A 16,158-nucleotide genomic window follows, 5' to 3' on the forward strand; every position below is an offset into this window, starting at 1 on the left:
CTTCATTGCTTTACATGCTGCTGTCCAGTTTTCCCAACACCATTTGTATGTTCTTGCCTCCTTTGTCGAAGATTAGTTGACCGAAAGTTTGTGGGTTCATTTCGGGGCTCTCTGCTCTGTTCCATTGGTCCATATGTCTGTTTTTGTACCAATACCATGCTGTCTTGATGACTGTAGCTCTATAGTATTGTCTGAAGTCTGGGAGAGTTATTCCTCCAGCCTATTTCTTTTTCTTCAGTAATGCTTTGGCAATTCTAGGTCTTTTGAGGTTCCATATAAATTTTACTGTGATTTGTTCTAGTTCTGTGAAATATGTCCTCGGTAATCTGATAGGGATTGCATTTAAGCTGTAAATTGCCTTGGGCAGTGTGACCATTTTAACAGTATTGATTCTTCCAATCCAGGAGCATGGGATGTCTTTCCACTTTTTAAAGTCTTCTTTAATTTCCTTCATCAATGGTTTATAGTTTTCCATGTATAAGTCTTTCACCTCCTTGGTTAGATTTATTCCTAGGTATTTTATTACTTTGGGTGCTATTTTAAAGGGGATTGTTTCTTTATTTTCTTTTTCTGTTGATTCATCATTAGTGTAAAGAAATGCAACTGACTTTTGAACGTTAATCTTGTAACCTGCTACGTTGCTGAATTCTTCGATTACTTCTAGTAGTTTTTGTGCAGACCTTTTAGGGTTTTCTATATATGGTATCATGTCATCTGCATATAGTGACACTTTTACCTCTTCTTTTCCAATTTGGATCTCTTTTATTTCTCTCTTGCCTGATTGCTGTGGCTAGGACTTCCAAGACTATGTTGAATACAAGTGGTGATAGTGGGCAGCCTTGTCTTGTCCCAGATTTTAGTGGGAAGCTTTTGAGTTTTTCACCGTTGAGTACTATGCTGGCTGTATGTTTGTCATATATAGCTTTTATTATGTTGAGATATGTTCCCTCTATACCCACTTTGGTGAGACTTTTTTTATCATAAATGGGTGTTGAACTTTATCAGATGCTTTTTCTGCATCTTTTGAGATGATCATGTGGTTTTTGTCCTTTCTCTTGTTGACATGATGTATTACATTGATTGATTTGCGTATGTTGAACCACCCTTGTGTCCCTGGGATGAACCCCACTTGATCGTGATATATAATCTTTGTATGTACTGTTGGATTCTATTTGATAATATTTTGGTTAGGATTTTTGCATCTATGTTCATCAGTGATAGTGGTCTGTAATTCTCTTTTTTGGTGGTGTCTTTGCCTGGTTTTGGTATCAGGGTGATGGTGGCTTCATAGAATGGGTTTGGGAGTATTCCCTCATTTTCAATCTTCTGGAAGAGTTTGAGAAGGACTGATATGAGTTCTTCTTTGTATGTTTGGTAGAATTCCCCAGTGAAGCCGTCTGGTCCTGGACTTTTATTTGTAGGGAGGTTTTTTATTGCTAATTCGATTTCATTTCTGGTGATCTGTTTGTTCAAGTGGTCAGTTTCTTCTTGATTCAGTCTTGGTGGACTGTATGTTTCCAGAAACTTGTCCATCTCCTCTAGGTTATCCATTTTGCTTCCATATAGTTTTTCATAATCTTCTCATATGATATTCTGTATTTCTATGTTATTTGTTATAATTTCTCCATTTTTCCTTTCTTATTTTGCTTATTTGTGCTCTTTTTTCTTCTTTGTGACAGAGGCTTGTCGATTTTATTTGCTTTTTTAAAAAAACAGCTTTTGGTTTGATTGATTTTTTTTCTGTTTTTTTTTTTTTTTTTTAATCTCTATTTTATTTCCTCCCTGATCTTTATTATTTCTTTCCTTCTGCTGACTTTTTGGGGTTTTTTGCTCTTCTTTTTCTAATTCTTTTAGCTGGTGGGTTAGATTGTTTGAGATTGTTCTTCTTTTTTGAGGAAGACCTGTAGCACTATAAACTTCCCTCTTAGTACTGCCTTTGCTGCGTCCCATAAATTTTTCTGTGGTTGTGTTTTCATTTTCATTTGTCTCAAGGTATTTTTTAATTTCAGTTTTGATTTCATCATTGACCCATTGGTTTTTTAATAGCATGTCATTTAATCTCCATGCTTTCCTTTTTTTCTCCTTTGTTTCTCTATAGTTGATTTCTAGTTTCATGGCATTGTGGTCAGTAAGATGCTTGAGATAATTTCTTTCTTCCTAAAATTGTTCAGGCTTCTTTTGTGCCCAAGTACATGATCAATCCTAGAAAATGTTCCAGTGCACTTGAAAAGAATGTATATCTTATTCTAGGGGGGTGTAATGCTCTGAAAATATCCACCAAATCTAATTTTTCTATTGTATCATTTAATTTCTCTGTTGCCTTATTTATTTTCTTTCTGGAAGATCTGTCTAGTGATGTTAATGTGGTGTTAAAATCTCCAACAGTGATTGTATTCCCATCAATATCCCCCTGTATCTCTGTTAGTAATTCTTTTATGTACTTAGGTGTTTCTATATTGGGTGCATATATATTAACAAGTGTAATATCCTCATCTTGTATTATTCCTTTAATCAGTATAAAATGTCCTTCTTTATCTTTCTTTATGGCCTTTGTTTTAAAGTCTATTTTGTCTGAAATCAGTACTGCTAAACCTGCTTTTTTGGCTTTTCCATTTGCATGGAATATCCTTTTCCATCCTTTCACTCTCAATCTATATGTGTCCTTCTCCCTAAAGTGGGTCTTTTGTATGCAGCATATTGAAGGTTCTTGCTTTATTATCCAGTCTGCCACTCTGTGTCTTTTGATTGGAGCATTTAGTGTATTAACATTGACAGTAATTAATGATATATATGTGTTTATTGCCATTTTAAACTTATTTTTGCAGTTGATTTGGTATTTCCTCTTTGTTCCTTTCTTCTTCCTTTCGTGGTTTGGTACTTTTCCTTTGTATTATCTTGGATTTTATTTAGTTTTTGTGACTCACTTCTAAGTTTTTGGCTTTAAGGTACCGTCGAGTATGTTTTGAACACCTACAGGGTGCCAAGTGAGGACAGCCACTGGCCGTGCTGCAGTGGTTGCAAATTAAAATGTTCCTGGTCCTCACAGTTCTTACCACCCAGAGATGGAGGAGGATGTCACCAGGTTGCTGCTCGGGTGAAAGCGCCCCTGTGGCCAGCACTGTGGTGGCCGGTTGCAAGCACTAGGGGCCCTGGGTTAGGACCCAGTCACGGGGCGGCCAGGCCGAGCCTCCTGGTCATGGGAGCGTGGGGCCATCGGCAGAAGCCAGGCAGAGGCTCTGGGGCAGGAGGATCCCGGGGTTTCTAGGAAAAGCCTTTCATTAGTAATACTTGTGTGTGCATGCGTCCCATATGCTCTCGTACCCGGAGAGGGCTTTGTTTCCAGGGTGCTGTGTCAAGTTGGAGACATGCTCGTTGAACTGCAGCCAGTGAAAACACTTTCAAAAGCATAAAAGTGCTGTTTCGGTGGTGGTGTGATTCTACAACATGTGTTTGAAAGAAGAAATGTTCAGGGAAGGCATTAAAAATGTTAGCCATATCCCTGCCAAACTAAAAAGCTAATGCCAGGAGTGAGGGGATATGTGTTTTGTAATTACAGATTTTTTAAAAGGCTTTTAGAGTTACACACTCATATCAATAAATAGGAGCCCATATTATTACTTCCAGCTCTAATTTGACATAATCAAAATCATGTACACAGACTGGCCTTTCTCTCTCTCTGGAAAAACCCTACATTTCCTCCTATTCTCATTGCATTATCAAGTGTTTTGTTTGCTTCATTAATTCCTTCCCAAGTGATTTGCTCCTAGTAGGTTTCTAGCAAGTTCCGCCCACGTCTCATAAATCATCTTAGAAAATGCTGCACGTTCTTCTCCGTCCTGGGGACTAGAGTCCTCACACCAATTCCTGTGCCCCTGCAAATAGTTGTATTCGCCCTCCTCTCAGAAAATTACCATCTTCTGTTTCGTTATTAAAACTCTCTACCGATGTAACAGCAGAGGAGAGATTTCAGAAGGGGGCGCTGGCCAGCCCCTCGCTGGAGAACTCCACTGCTCTCTGTGCTGGAACATACTCAAGGTCATTTTGTCATCTAAACAGTTTCTCCAGGTGGCCGTAGGCAGAGGAGTTCATCTCCTCTCTGCCCCCTGCTGGACCTGAGAGTTGGGGGGATGTTTGAAAGGACCTGCTACCCTGATGGGATAGTTCTGTGTAATCAAAACAGACAGCAGGAAAATGAAATCAAGAGGTTTTAACTGAGTATCCAGAGGATGTGAAAGTATTTGGGGGCACAAGTCTTGCTCCCGGGATGTGACAGGATTGTTGGAGCAGGGGACAGTGGAACTGTGTCTAGAGAGGCAGGCAGGCACCCAGCCAGGTGATGGGCAATCTGAAATGATCAAGGAGGACCTCAGGGTCCCGTGAGATTCACCCAGCAGTATAAATCATCATCAGTCTAGAGTAAGCCCCCCTTTTAAGCCCCCCTTTTACAGTTGAGGAAACTGAAGCCCAGAAAGGACTCATGGTTTCTTTTGAAAAAAGTATTATATTTTGTCTACTTTATCTTACTGTCCCATCATCTACCAGTTACAAAATTCATGTGTTTGTGATTTAGTGTTTTTAATCCAGTTCATAGTTTCTACGATTATCTTGAATTTTATTTTTTATTTCTCTTCGGTTCCACAAACTTATCACAGGCCTCCTATATGCTAGGTGTCCTGTGCAGCTGACATACACGATTATTTGGCCATTCTTATTTCCCAGAGTTTAATCACCAAAAAAGCGAGGATCAATTATTATAATGTGGTCATATTTTAAGCCCTTCGGTGCCTGTGAAGTCAAGAGGGTGAGTCATTTTATTTCCTATTTTAGAGCTGATTAATATCCAAGGATGTCATCATTATTCTTTTTGTGCCATTTATAAATCACAGTTATAAATCTTTGAGAAAGAAGTCCCAACATAAGTTTATTTTTGATTCATAAAGGTTCTAAATCTTCCCGGTTTCTGTTTCTTCCACCGTAGATGCCTCCAGAGTCAGTTATTCTCACTTATTTTCATTGGTTCTTCTTTCAAACCCAGCATTTTCAGAAGTCTGCATTAATTCCTCACAGCCACTGTCAGGTAACTGCATATCCGAGTGGCAAGAACTTAGAATTTATACAATCTATTGATGTAAAGTTGTTCCTGGTCTCCAGTTGTAAGAGAGGGTCTCAGCAAAGTATGAACATTTTGTCAATCCAGTAAAGTTAGGTCTGGATTCATTATTGCTTGAAAGCACTCCTAGAGGGGATATTTATGCGTCTTACAGATGGAACATGAGCTGGTGGGGTGAAGGTTGGCTTTTTTTTTTTAACATTTTTTTATTGATTTATAATAATTTTACAATGTTGTGTCAAATTCCAGTATAGAGCACAATTTGTCAGTTATACATGAACATATATATATTCATTGTCACATTTTTTTCTCTGTGGGCTACCATAAGATCTTATATATAGAAGGTTGGCTTTTTTTTGGACATTTGATTCAAATTTAGAAATAGATTTCAGCCCCACAGAAAAGAGGCAACTATTTTCTCCTCTAACCTACATTTCTGCAACAAGCTGAGCAGCAGTTTGCAATTAAAAATTTAGAATTTTGTCAAGGCTCAGGATGAATACAAGGTTAGTTTCTGTGCTTTAATTATGTCAACTAGATAAGCAGTGAAATGGTGCCTGTCCCCAGCCACACAGCATCACTGTCCACAGTGATGGTGTCAGAATGAAATATGGAGACCTGCTCCCACTCTGAGCACATCTGAGCAACAAGGGCTGCCCTGCTAACCGCAGGCTCCAATTCTGCAATTTTTCTTTTCCTTCCTAGTTCTGATCATGAGCAGATTAGAGAAAATTTCATAATGTAAATGCCAACAATTACCCAGCATAATACCACTTGGAACTCCTGATGCCCAAGAAGGGTCAAAACTAAGAATCCAGGAAATCTGTAAGTGGACATGGTTTGGGTTTTTAATACAGTTCTTAAACACCAATAATGTGGGATACTTTATGCGAAGAACAGAGTTTCAGGAGCCAGTGGGTGGAGCTGCCCTCTTTGAAGGTGAGGAACGTGTCACATTTCGCAGGGGACTGTTGGGATAGGAGACTGAGTAGCTTTATTAATCAGCCATCACAATAAACCATTCTTCCTCCTGTAATCTAACCTTGTTGTGGTTTTCCAGCAAAGGGGTGGAGATGTAGGATTCCAGAGTCTTAGGAAGCAAAGTGTCCAGCAATGATGGGTAGCTGAGGTCGGGGCAAGGACAGCAAGTAGTGAACATCCACAGGAACTTGTGAGGAAAGCCCCCAAGAAGGAGTGGGGACTTAGGGCCCTGGCCATTACAGGGAGCCTGTGTTTAGGGAGGAATCCAGCAGCAGAACCGCACAAGTTCTCTAGAAACCCAGAACCTGCCTAGGTCCTTACTCATTTCAAGTTTTTGAAATGAGTTAATAGCTCTGGAACCCTGAGGCAAGTCCCTTAGAGTCTCAGCTTCCTGTCAAAATGGAAATAACATGGGGGTGGGGAGGGCTCCATTCCTAAGTATCTCTTTGGTCTGCTTGGGCCACTTCCGCCACTTTCTTCCTAGCCTCTTCCAGTCCATTCTTCACACAGCAGCCAGTGCTGTGACTGTGTCTCTCAGATGCAAATCTGAACACGTATCCTTTCCTGTCAATTCTCTACCCCCTCTTAAGTCATCTCAAAACCAAAGTCCTACCTATAGCCCCTGAGAGTCAGCATGGTCTGTGCCTGCCCACCCCTCCAGTCTCATCACATAAGCATCTCTGTTCCTCCTGTCCTGACGCTCATGTGGACCAGGTTTCTTCCTGCCACAGGGCCTTTGCACATGATGCTCCCTCTGTCTGGAATACTCTCTCCTCTCTTCCTCCCCACATAAATCCTGATTTATCTTTAACATGTCTTCTGATTTGTCTTCAACATGTCTTCCTCAGTGGAGCTCCCTCTTCCTAACACCTGCCCCTCTATCTCTGCCAGGTTCTATTTCCTTCCCTGAGTTAGGGGATTGTCAGCATGTCTCTTTAACCAGACTAGGAACTTCCTGGGGGCAGCTCCCATTACTGGTTTTGCTCACTAATGCAGTGAGGTTTCAATAATGGTATTGGGCAACATAGTCATTCTCAGTATTTATTATTCATGTGCTGAATGCACACAAATGAGTGATTGAATGTACATTGCCTACCCATGGTGTGTGGTCCAGAGAAAATAATCAGAAGTATTAGACATTTATCGCTCAAAGAAGTAAAAGGATGTGTACTGTCAAGTAGCTGTGGTCTTTGTTTTTTTGTTGTTTTTGTTGTTGGGGGTGATTAGGTTTACTTATGTATTTATTTACTTTAGAGGAGGTACTGGGGATTGAACCCAGGACCTCGTGCATGCTAAGCATATGCTCTACCACTTGAGCTAGACCCTCCCCCCTAGCTGTGGTCTTTGCATGACACTTTGAATTCCAGCCATACTTTCTAGTTTTCCGCCAATGTAGAACTTCTAAATATGCTTCTTTGGAAATTGGAGGTATTTGAGAAGATAGATCATAATTTATTTAGAAGGGTGATTGTGGACAAGTCAACTAATAATTACTACAGTAGGGAGACAAAAGAAAAACTAGCCATTCTCTCCACATTCGGTGGTAGTTTTATTTTTATTCTGACACCAGGCCCTTTCCAGTTGATTTTTTTTAAACCCCTAAGACTACATTTAATCTTTATGTCGTTTTATTCGAGGAGCCTGTCACTGTCACTTTAATGGAAATTTTACTAATCTGTCTGAAACTCACTAGATGAACTATAGCTGGCGATGCAGGAGTCAGAATTAGTTTTCGTCTAAGTGATACACATCATAATTTTATGTCTTTGGATAGAAAATGGAAAACAAAAAAAGAACAAAGAGAGATTCCCAACCACTATTTGAGGCTACACAGGTCCATGAGCGCCAGGAAATTCTATTTGAAGTGAAATCAACTTTAGCTTTAATTTTCTTTCTGACGTTCACTAGTTTGTTACCTGACCTTTGTGTTGTGTAGAGATAGTCAGGAAATTTCACAATCCTGTTAAGAGAAGCAAATAAAGGGGCGGCCATTAAGGCCAGTAAGCATTTTTCAAAATTAGCTTTCTTGGCCTGACTCCTCTTTAAGATTCAAAAGCTTCCAAAAGCCTGATGCTACAGATTTCATTACTGCTCGAGTTTTCTCTTTTAACAAAAGACTCCTTTTGCCCTAATTGGACTATTTCAAATAGTGTTCCACTGCCAGGACTTCACAAAATGCCCTGGGACGTGGATGTTCATGTTCGTAGGACGAGATGTGCTAAAATTTGATGAGACATGTTAGTAAGAAAGGGATTAAGAGAAGAAATAGGTTCCCCTCTGCTTTCAGCTTCTCTGCAAGTAATTAGGAAGGGGGTGGGTTAGTGAACATCTAAAACTAGTGTTCTTTCCTCTCTGCTCATTAAGCATGGTCCCAACACCACGGTGAGCTCCTGGGTAAGCTCAGCTGACGGAGGCCCACCCCTCCAGCAGCGCCATACCCCCAGGGCACGTCCAGTGAGTGTCCTCCTCTGGGGAGGATCTGTGTTCTTCCCACTGGAGACTCACTGTCCTTGTCTGGGGTCCACCCCACTCTTGCTGATGACGCTTTTTCACCCCACCCTCCCTTCTTGGGATCAGCGTAATCAGCTGTTCACACTTCCTCTGCTGTGGGGCTGAGGCCAGGTCAGAGCACGCCAGCTGTGCTGCCCAGGGGTGAGAGCGCGCATGCGCAGGTGGGCAGACCTGGTTCCAGTCCCACCTCTCCTGCTCGTGAGCTGCACAACTTGTAGGAAGCTGCTTAAACTCCTCACCGGGCTTTTATTTCTTTGTCTGTAAAAGGAGAGGTAATACCACTTACCTCACCAGTGACCTTCTTATTGTGAAATGGGATGAGACTGTCCATATAAAATACTTAGCATATATAAAATATTTAAATAACAAGGTTCTACTGTATAGCACAGGGACCTTTATTCAATATCTTGTAATAACCTGGAATGAAAAAGAATATTAAAATGAAGATATACACATAAATGAATCACTATGCTGTACACCAGAAGTTAACAAAACATTTTAAACTGACTATACTTCAATTTAAAAAAAAAAAAAAAGTACTGAGCACAGTGCCTGGCCCAGCGCTGACACCCAGTACTTAGAGTTCAGTGTGTGACATCCTTGAGATGGATGCCGGGGTCCTGAAAAGGCCTCCTTTTCCCCATAAATGAGTAGACTATAGAATCTTTTTTATGGGTATTCTTATGTGATTTATTTGCAGTAAAGTTTTTATGGAAATTTGGCAGCTGGGATTTTTAGGAGCCACATGTGGGCCAGCATCTCCTGGAAAAGTGGTGACTATGAACCCAACTCCTTTCTAAGTCCTTTCAACCCGTCTTCACACCTCCACTTATAGATGAGAGACAAGGCGAGGTGGGTAGCTGGTCCAGGTTCATAGGGCTGTAACCACAGCTAACACTGGGCCCTGTGCTAAGATCTTTAATTGTCACAAAAGGAGGTAATTCCTTTAATATCCCCCATTTCCAGCGGAGGACACTGGGGCACACAGGGTAGAATAATTTACCTGAAGTCACATACCTGGTAAATTGGTAGAGCAGGGATTCAGACCCCTGTGTGTCTCACCCCACCAGAAGTGGTTCAAATATACTATAATTTGATGGATTTCTGCACTCTCGTTTACAGTGGGATTTGAGGGTGATGCTATCAAGGCTTCCGACATAGATAAGCAAGATTTTGTTGATAAAGGTAGGATTTTTACCTTAAGCATCTTACAATATTTCATGACTAGTATTTTTTAATCTGAATACATACATGATTTTTAGCCTCTGTCTTTAAGACATGTCGTCTCTTTCATCACTGGGACACCAGGATTTAGGGAAAATAAGTAAAGGACTTTAAAACCTGACTGGTTTCAGTTAGACACAAGGAAGACTTCTCTAATACGACAATTTCCCAGGCTCTAAATTCATCCATGCAGGATGCTCAGAGTGTAATTAGGGGGGAATCTTCCAGTTAAAGAAACACTAAACCTAGGGACATAACATCAGGACCTGTTTAGAAATGACTGTGGACAAACCCCACCGCGGTCCCTACTGCAAACCAAGCGCACCCGTACAGATGGAAGTTTTACCACGTAGGATTTCAGGTCTATGTGAGCAGAGTCTGTTTATCCATACAGATCTCTACAGTGAGCGCTTTCTGCAGAAGGACATTAATTTGAGATACATTCATTCATTAAGACTCATATTCCTTCCTAAGTGCCATAATACCTGCATTTTAGGCAGGCTGGCCTTCCCTTTATAAGGCCCAGAGCAGACTATGAATTTGAGATAAATTAAGACAGACAGGAGTTCCCTGAATGAAAAAAGATCTTTTTAAAATCCAGCCTAAGTCAGGGCTTGAAACCTTTCACTTTTCCGTATGTGGTTTAGTATCGTCTATTGCTTCCAGTGGAATCTAAGTTTTAATAAGTTTGAAAACAGAGGTGTGATATTTTACAGAATGAAATCACTGCCCCTGTATTTAATTAAATGAACCCTATAAAAGTTGGGTTTTAGCCTGGGGCATAATTTATAGTAGGCTGGTTTTAAAATTGCATTAGCACTTCATACCGAGGTCATTTGCACATGTAATAGAAATCGAGGTGATGGTGGTACGCTGATCCTCGTCTTCCCATAAACAGAAACTTGCTTTCTAATACGGAGAGAGTATGGTATGACTTTTCCAACTATATTTTAAAATATCCTGAACTGCTTACAATTATGTTGTAGGGAATTTTAAAAGCTTTCTGGCTCTTGTTCCGAAAGGAGATTTTTTTTTAAGTGTATGACAATAGTTTTATCAATGGAATTTATTGGTAGACAGTGAAAACCAAGACTGTTTCTAGGTCATGGGCTCAATTAGTGTTCCAGTGTGCACAGTCTCAGATCAACCTGGCCTCCTTGACCCTATCAAATCCCTCAGTAAGATGCCCCAGTGAAGTGCTACCCACAGTGCGCTCCATCTGACCATTTCTTAAGTGGCTCCCACGTGCTATGGCCTCATTTTTTCCCCAAGAAATGTTTCCAAGTGGCATCTCATCAGCCAGGAGGGGAATAAGTCTCACTAAATAACCTCAGTAAATGGTGAATGAGTGAAAGATGGACAGATGGATGTTCAATGAAATCTACCCCAAAGTGGAAAAACACACAAGCTTTGCTTAGTTCTCAGGACTGTGGAAAACGTCGTCATGAGCACTTCATACAAAGAGCCACAGTCCTGGTACCCAGGCTTAAAGACAACCAGGAAGGAATCAGTCCACGCCCTCAGCATCATGGTCTGTCTTGTCACTGCAGACCTTACACTAAAGGACTTCTTTAGTGTCCAGTCATATTTGCAGCAGCGATGTGTGCCCTGAGACAAACTGGTTGGATTTTCCACCCTAATTGCACCTACGTCCCAGGGGACCATCCAGAGCCTTAGGTGAATAACTAAAGCATTTAATTTATAATAAAGTTTGCAATCAGCATTTCTTCTTCCAAAACATTCCATTTACTTGGTTTTAGAGCTGCATAAACTGTTTTAAAAGCAATCTGCTCAATTGGGCGAGTTAATGATATTTAATTTGACTGGGCCAAACGTCACGGGATGAACATCCCTCCTGTAATTGCAGCCATCATCAGCGCCGTTTTGTGTAATGTACATGTAATGCTAATCCCGGGAATAAAGGTTGTCATTCTCGGCTGGCTGACGGCGTGCACCGGAGTCATCACCTCGCTAACTCTCTCAGTGATGTGATTCCAGGATGACAGTGTAATAAGTGTTATGTGCACAAGGTAATTCAAAACAAATTTGGCTGCAAAAATGGATTGTCTGGATAGTAAACTCCTTGCTTTGTCTCATCATCTTTTAAGAGAATGTAATGATGCCTAAAATACCTTGTCAAGAAGCTTGTGTGGCAGGGGTCAAGTCCCGGAAAATTTATCTATTGCACCCCCCTCGGAGAATCCCAACCTGCGGGCTGAAAATAGTAATGTATATGTTGGTAGGTCGCCCAGGAACATTTGGGCTGGGAACCTCCCTGAGAAATAAAAGACACCTTTCAGTGCGCAAATGTCTCTTAAGACCACATAACTAGGCTGCATTTTGCTTCTTTGATGTGGAGACTGTCTTCTCCTGGGAAAATGTGACTATTTTGGGGTAGGAGCCCCAGTGGCACTGGTATCTTAGTAAATCCTTATTATTTGCATGCTAGGCTATAAAGTAGATTATCTCATTAAACTTTATAATAACCCTAAGAGGCCTGACACTATAATTACATTTATTTTGCACATGAGGAAACTTGAGACTCGGAGAATAAATGGCCCAAAACGAACAGTGGTCTGATCACTGTAGCAGCCCCTGGGCACTCCACTCCTGAGCTGTAAGAAAGGAGGAGGTCACCTGGCCCGTGGAGGGGCATGTCTGAACGGGTCTGATTAACATGCATGTGGCACTGGGCTTCTGAAATTGCTCCCTCGGGCCCAACAGTCAGATATGCCTTCCTGTGGAACCTTAAGCAGGGTTGATGTTCTGGCGGGGGTTTGGCAGGCATTTCACAGCCTCCCTGAAGTCTCGGGCCTCCTCTTGGGTTTCCCTCTACTCTGTCTCTGCATCTGAGGCCATAGGGATGTTATGGATATTGCCGCGTTGACGTCTTTTAGTAACAGTTCCCACAGTTGGACTGATTCAGAAAAGCAGTCCTGCGTTCGTAATTGTGTGCACCAAGACACAGGGGAGCCTCTGCCCTTGAGAATCATCTCAGCTTAGACTGATGCAGGCAGGTCCTTGCTGTTTAATTTTCTAGGTACCATATGAGCATCTCAGTGGTTCTAGCATTGGTTGTAACACCTTTACAAGTAAAGCAATAGGTAAGATATACTCCTAGTCAAAAAAGCATTTTCACTCGTTTTTTTACAGATCAGTGTCTATAGAAACAAATAATACATTCCTGCCTAACTTTACATCTGTGTGATGCCTACACCTGTCAGGATGTTTTGGGCTACAGGCAGTTAAGATCCAAGTTACAGTGGCCTAAAGTATTGCAGATTGTATTACCAAATGTGACAAGAAGTTTGGGGTTAAGAGGTTCTAAGCATAGTCAGTTCATCTGCTCAGTGATAATCATCAAGAGACCCCAGTTCTCCAGTTTTCTGCCCCGCATCCCTCTGTGTATTAACCTGGCCTCAGAGACCCGGCTCCCAACATGGTACCAAGATGCTCCTGTGAGTCCAAGCAACACACGCAGACAGCTTGCCCAGAGGCAGAGAAGGGCCAGTCGTATCTCGTGTCCTGTTAAGAATGAACAAATCTGACATATGCCCCTTCCTGTCCACCAGAAGTACGGCGCACAGCCACGCCTAAATTGATCGCTGAGTGATAGAAACCAGACCGCCGTGAGAGGCGAAAGCCAGTTAAATCCATACCTCGGGTCTCCCCCAGAGGGAACGCTCTCTGGTTTGGTGGAAAGAAAACAAAATCCAAGCTCTCTTACTTAGCAGAGAGGAAGCAGGAGGAACGAGGAGGGAAGCTTTTTATCCGGCAGCTGACCTTTCTGCTGTGATATTTCCAAGACCTAATTGTGTGGATAAAAGGAGAGACTCCTAGGATGGATTTTTTTTTTTTTTAGACACAATTGTTAAAAGACTCCTAGAGGAAAATCCCATGTTCACTCCCTTTTTGCAAAAGGCCTTGTATTTATAGAAAGAAAACACAGATTTGACACAACCGATTCAAAAGTCTTCGTGTCTGAGTTCACTGTGGGTAAACCTACCTTTAGTGCAAGCCATTCCGAGAGTGATGACCTGGCATTGGCCAAACTGACATCCCCTAAGGATGCTATCTGTAGCATTAATTTAATCCAGGGAGAAATTTACTGTTGCATCATGAATTCCTATAGGGTATGACTCTTGGGGAGACGCAGTAATAGAAAGTCAGGCTCAGGTAGCTCGGCCGCAGCGTGAACTCACTGCGCTCCATCTTGTGCTCCGTTGCCTTGTCCCCACCTCATTCTCAAGCCCTCAGCGCTCTAGGCTCTGGGCAGGGAAGAAGTCAGGATGCTCAGCTGATTTGGACAGCTAGAAAAGAATTCCTTTGTGTCCTTTCATTCTTTCCTCAATGGAAGGAAAGGGAAGACAGCGGTGGTGTTGAATCCTGGTGTTCCCAGTCCTCCTGGGTGAGCAATTTTAAGAGTTTGATGGTTCAGCCACTCACTTATTAACTGGCACACTTGAGTCGGTTTGCAGCCCAGAGTTCTTGTTCTGCCTAACTCCTTCATGATGACAGTAAATTACTTAAGTGGATGGAATCCAGATCATTAATAATCTCCGCTGGCATGATTCATTCAGGCCTCCTTACAAGGAAAGAATCTGACATCTATTCCTCAACCCGACAGTAGTTTACAAGGCACTCCAACCTGAGAGTGCTTGTCCCTGTAGGGCCAGAGTGAAAGGGTTTAGAAAAAATAGAGATACAGCTGCATAATCAGTACTTGGGTTCTGCTTGGACAGAAGTGCCCTACCTCAGTGGATGGACCAAATCGTCAGTGTGCTTCAAAGTACACGATGCTAAGGCGGGAAATGTAGATGCCAGACAGGAAAAGGGTCAGTATTCGCTTTGGCATTTATAAGCAAATGACATGATTTTGTCATTGTGCCTGTCCAGAGAAGATTTGAGAAGCTGAGGAACTTCAGCAAACATACATTGTGCAGAATATGATTCCTATACCATCATTTTGTATTTGACTTTAAAAAGTAGACCCACCACGTGGGGAATAATATGAAAATATTTCACAGCCTGGTAACTCTCAAGCAAGTGCAATCATTAGACACCATCAAGCTATTGGAACACCATGTCATGTTCCTTTGCTGTGGGAGATGGGACAGGAAAGGTAAATTATATAGTTGGGCTTCCGTGTTGCTTGGAATGACTTCCTTGTCTAGAAATAAGGTTCTGCCTTCTATTTCCTCTTGTGTAAGCCATTCTAAAGATAGCTGTGTTCAGTTAGCTTGGAGTCTACCATTGGAAAGAATCCTGGATGCAGCATCCAATATTCTGACCCACCAGTAACTAGCAGGGTGATCTCATGTGGTTTATTTGTGGCTGGGAGGGGAGGGAGATGAATGCGCTCGTGGCCCCGCTGACTTCCCAGGACTGTGATGAGAGAACTCTTAAGAGGTATCATGATTTAAGTCACGAGTGGGCAGTGGGCAGTCAGTACAGGCACCGGGGGCACAGCAGTGGCAAGGAACTCACCACACGCGGTGGGAAACAGCACAGCAGTGAAGCTAGAGGTTGTTTCCCAAACAGCGGCCAACATGGCGGGCATGTGAGTTCCTCCTGTCCGCCTGCCCTGTCCACCTATGGCCTGTGTGATCATTTACTTCGTGTTTTCCACTGACTTATTTAACGAAAAGCAAAGGCATTCATTTTAGAAGGAAACATCATGTCTCTTCCATAGAAGGAAAACTAATGTCACCTGACACGAACCAGGAAAATACACACCATTAAAGCACAGCAACGTCATTAAGTTCTGGCCAGCACTTACTGCCTGATGAAGGCTTTGAGCCTGAGGCTGCTCTGTTCTCTCGCAGACAAGATGAGGGGGTGATGAAGTTGTTTCAGACATTCCAGTAGGAAGCCAAGACTTCCCCACCATGATTTATTATTTCATGTCAGATCTGCTCCCCCAGACTCACCCACTCCCCACCAGGCAATCCTTGGGAAACCTCAGAGAAAGAAGTGAAATTCTCTGACACCCCCAAGTTTTCCTTTCTGCTACTTGCACACGAAAACTTCTTTCCACTTCTGCTTAACTATAATCCTCTGTCACTCTAAATATTTTTGCACAGGTCAACGGCAAAGACTTATCCAGAGCAACTCATGACCAGGCTGTGGAAGCTTTCAAGACGGCCAAAGAACCCATCGTGGTACAGGTGTTGAGGAGAACGCCTCGAACCAAAATGTTCACGGCTCCATCAGAGTCACAGATGGTGGACACGGGAACCCAGACCGACATCACCTTTGAGCACATCATGGCTCTTACTAAGATGTCGTCGCCCACCCCGCCTGTGCTGGACCCCTACCTCCTGCCTGAGGAG

General features: G+C 42.3%; 1 protein-coding gene across 2 annotated transcripts in view; it reads left to right on the plus strand.

Annotated features, from left to right (window-relative positions):
• PDZRN3 (PDZ domain containing ring finger 3) overlaps positions 1-16,158 on the plus strand; it is a 217,361-nt gene that overhangs the window by 182,550 nt on the left and 18,653 nt on the right. For both annotated transcript variants that reach the window (XM_006195871.3, XM_032458084.1), the window contains one exon: positions 15,910-16,157. In XM_006195871.3, coding sequence (XP_006195933.2) covers positions 15,910-16,157 — 248 coding nt within the window. The remainder of the gene's footprint in view (positions 1-15,909; position 16,158) is intronic.

This window comes from Camelus ferus, chromosome 17 (genome assembly GCF_009834535.1).
Source record: "Camelus ferus isolate YT-003-E chromosome 17, BCGSAC_Cfer_1.0, whole genome shotgun sequence".
In the NCBI taxonomy this organism is placed as follows: domain Eukaryota; kingdom Metazoa; phylum Chordata; class Mammalia; order Artiodactyla; family Camelidae; genus Camelus; species Camelus ferus.